Genomic DNA, 4,072 nt, shown 5'->3' with positions numbered 1-4,072 from the left:
TTCCTCAAACAAACATAAAAATGAGGATAAGATACTAATACTATTTTTATGTTATTCTATAAACTAAAAATTAATATATAATTATATTTGGTTACCATGCTATTATTCCATTTCTAAAGAACAACTATTTAATTTTTGTTTATCAATATCATTTTATGAACAAATGTATTGTTAAGAGTTTAGCAGAGAACTTTGTAGCAAACGTCCAGGGTATAAAATCCTTGGGATTTTAAGGAGGTTTAAGCTTTATAGCTCCTGCCTCAGATTGAAAATTATCATCCAATGTGGTGTGAGAATTCATGGTAGTCAAAGATTCAAAAAAAGCATGTTATTGTGAAGTGTACAGAATATGAACATGAAGAAAAACTTCACAAACACAATAGACTTTATTGTGGCTTTTGCGAAACTGGCCTGTGGCAGTCAAACAAATAGCATGATGAACATAATAGAGCATAATACAGCTTGGCCTTTCATTTCACTTAAAACAGTTGAAGCTTGTCTGTGGATGATACAAATAACATTTTTATGTGTTGATCTCTTATCTAAAGCAGGCCACAGTTGAATCTTGTGTGGCTGAGGGTGTTGCTACCAAAGAGGACCATAAGAAGAGCAACACAGATCACCCTCACAATCCATGATTTAGTTGTTATAATCAACCCTGTAAGATATGATTGAGTTGACAGCCTAATCACCCTCAGCCTTCTTTCCTTAATATAATTACGATATGCCGCATCAATTCTCTTATGTAAGTTGCTATGGTTACTGCTTGAATTCTCCAGGCTTGATGGCATTGCTTGAGTTAAACACCTAGCCAGGACGATAGCATCTTCTAAGCCTGCAGATCCACCTTGTCCAAGGAAAGGCCCCATCACATGCATCGCATCCCCTGCCACCGCCATTGTGCCATTTGACAGTCTACCTGTGCATAGGTGCCATGGATGCCGATACCAAACAGAGTGGATGCTCAATGAATCAAGGTCACAGTGCTTCACTATCTCACTGGTCTCACTAGGAAGTTCTCGTACAGAGTCAAGTGCAATCTTTTTGATGTAATTGAGATCCTTTTGAGAAAGATGATCTATTTGAATTTACACACTAGTCAGTACTCAGAATGATCTCAATCAATAAATTTACATCAGTTTAGTTAGCTTACCTCCAGCTGGATTTGCCAACCCTATGAACCAGTGGACTAGCTTATCATTGATTGGTATCCTTCCGAATGTTATGCTTTTGCACCTTACTCGGAGAAAATGAGTGCCAAAGCTATGGGGATATTGATAGCTTGTGAAACCTCGCACAACAGCAATAGGGAAGAGCTTTGGGTCCTTCAGTTGTAATGACTTTGCTATAATTGAATCTGATCCATCACATCCAATTAAAACCTTCACAGGCATAATCCAAACATGTATACTTTAGCAGTCTTCCCATGACAAGCATGAGTTGCATTAATTGATTGCAATAGCTTAACTGATCAAAGATTTGGCTAGTTGTTCTTCATAGCGATGTTACTAGAACTAGAAGTAGAGTAGAAGAATGAAAAAAAAAAAAAAAGAAAAACTAATGCTTCACCAGTCTAAGTTCTAGTGATTGGTTCTTAATATCAGTCCCACTTCTAGACGAAGGCATTTAATAATCTTAAATTACATGATTAAAAAGAACATATGTAAATGAACATATTTAAAAGTGCCATCTATATAGCTCATCCAAATTAATAATGAATGAATTTAATGAGGCCTCTCTTCATTTTTCTTTTATTTTTGGCAGGTTTTGGTTGATTTTTTACTAATTCAAACCTAATGAAGATTCAATTGTGAATTAATTAGCACTGCTTTTAAAATACAAAAAAGTGTATGTAAGTTAAAAAATTTGCAAACAAGGATTGAGATTTTCACCTTTGCTATCTAAGAATGTGTATTCATGAAGTAGGATTAAAAAAACAGATTTGACTTTGGGCAATATTACCTTTGCTTTTATGATCTTTCCATCCTTGGTAAAAAGAACAGGGAAGGAAGTGGTATGGTCTAATTTAACTGCCACAACTTTACAGCCAAAACGAATGGACTCTGAAGGTAGTTTGCTAGCCATTGTTTCAATCAGGTCGCTCCTTCTCAAGCAACGTAGTTCTACTTCCCTATAATTCAAGTAGACCACCGCATTCATTATGAAGAACAAAAGAACAGGAGCAGATAGAAACAGTGAATTATCTCAGAGAGCCTTTTTAAAGGGAAGGTAAGCCTGAAAAGGCACATGCACACCACACATATAAAGCTGTAATGAAGTTGGAATGACCATAGTTTGCTTATTCATATACACATCTTTTCTAAATTTTTCTACATTAATGCCTTCATGATGTATATTTGAATTTAACTATGAAGAATCCATTAGATTGGAGCAACAGATAATATTTATTAGGAATTAAAATATTTTATAATTCTTGTGAATACTTGTGATTTATTTGTATATTAGGGTTCCTTAGAATCATGAAGATATAATTACCTTCTTGTTTACCAGATCTCCCACGTGTTCTTTGTTTGCTACTGTATGATCTTTTGCTTAAACTCTCCTTTGCCTATATTGAGAGCATGGTAGTCCATTCTACTAAAAACACACAACTAAATGTTTGCTTCGGTTCATTTCTTTCCTTGCATAGAAGAATATGTAAAAGCAAGATGTTTCCTGACTGTCTGCTTACATGCATTAACAGAATCGATGATGGTTACGAAAACTCAATACAAAAGACTTGCAGTGTTGTCAAATGCTTAGAAAACTATAAACCTGTTCAAAATATGTGAATGGAAAATTTCATATGCAAACTGAAACTTTTGTAATGCATTGAACAACAGTTGCTGATGAGACAGTATGATGATTTGAACTGTTCTCCACTTGTTTTTTTGGTGATGACCCCCATGTGTCTTATTTAATAACCCAATGAAGATTTATAAGCCTCAGCTTTGTTCAAGAAATGAAGATCACCGATCAAGTGGTTTATAACATTACCTGCACGAAGTTACTACTGTTTTGTTACTCTCAAGCCAAACATCCCTTATCCTGTAAATTATTGAGAAAAAAGAAGTCTTTATTAACAGCATATGAACCAAGTAGAACAATTCAAAGTGTATGACCAAGTAAAGCAAGGAGAACAATTCAAAATGAAAGCACACTAACAAAACCAAGTAGAGAAGACTAAACAAATTAGTAGATTGGATTGATTGAAAATAGATTGGATTATCCTCATAAAATTGTCTATAAGAATGACAAGATCTAGCAGATAGAGCCTCCTCCCACAACTCTAATGAAAAATCCATATTCTACAAGTACCATAAATTTGAGAAACTACTTCAATTGCTTATGGCCCTCAACTTGAATCTATACATGCCTCTATTCATCACCAAGATAATTTATTGAGAAATCACACTTCTTATCTATCACCTTAATGAACTGAAAACTAAAGAAATCAAGACCTGTTTTTCTAAGACCAAAAAAAGGGACTACCCTTCAAGCCATGGGACAAAGTTTAGCAGTCTTCAACAACTAATCACATAACAAGCAAACTAAAGAATATCATTCTCCCTGTAAATCAAATTAGAAAATTGATTGATCAGCAATTGACTAGTTACGAATAAGTGCACATGTTGTCACAAGCTTGGACACACCAAATTTCATGCCTCAATGGAAGTGTGATTGGTAGTAGATATTTCCAAGTTACAGTGGTTTCAAATAAACAAGCTAAAAGTGCTTCTCCCTCGACATACACAAATGTTGAGGTTGAAGCCATCACAAATCAAGCTGTGCTTCATCAGAGTAACACTACCTCTATCTCATCTGTGTTTTCTTTCAAAACAGACATCCAATCATCCTGGTTGCTTGGCTCAGAGTCTCTAACTACATAGCTTTTATACTTCTATTTTAAAATTTTTTAGTACTCCTCGTCTCTTATAAATCGTCAAAGATGATATGTGGTACTTCTCTCCTCATATGTCATATTGGTGATATTTCTATAGACCACATTTAACAATATCTAATGAGTATCATGTATTTGAATCTGTCTTTTCTTCTTTTGGTTGTCAAGTAC

General features: G+C 34.6%; 1 protein-coding gene across 1 annotated transcript; it reads right to left on the bottom strand.

Moving 5' to 3' along the window:
* Positions 1–400: 400 nt before the first annotated feature.
* LOC141812770 (monooxygenase 1-like) lies at positions 401–3,037 on the bottom strand. Its single transcript, XM_074700760.1, has 4 exons — positions 2,998–3,037; positions 1,963–2,131; positions 1,154–1,382; positions 401–1,078 (listed from the first exon to the last, which is right to left on the bottom strand). The coding sequence occupies exons 2-4, from the start codon at positions 2,083–2,085 to the stop codon at positions 543–545; spliced, it is 888 nt and encodes a 295-aa protein (XP_074556861.1). The 5' UTR covers positions 2,086–2,131; positions 2,998–3,037; the 3' UTR covers positions 401–542.
* Positions 3,038–4,072: the final 1,035 nt, after the last annotated feature.

Source organism: Curcuma longa, chromosome 19, assembly GCF_044706935.1.
Source record: "Curcuma longa cultivar G26 ecotype Majalengka, Jawa Barat chromosome 19, ITB_CL_G26_1.1, whole genome shotgun sequence".
NCBI classification, from domain to species: Eukaryota; Viridiplantae; Streptophyta; class Magnoliopsida; order Zingiberales; family Zingiberaceae; genus Curcuma; species Curcuma longa.
The sequence above is the reverse complement of the archived record's forward strand: the minus strand, read 5'-3'. Positions and strand labels throughout refer to the sequence as shown.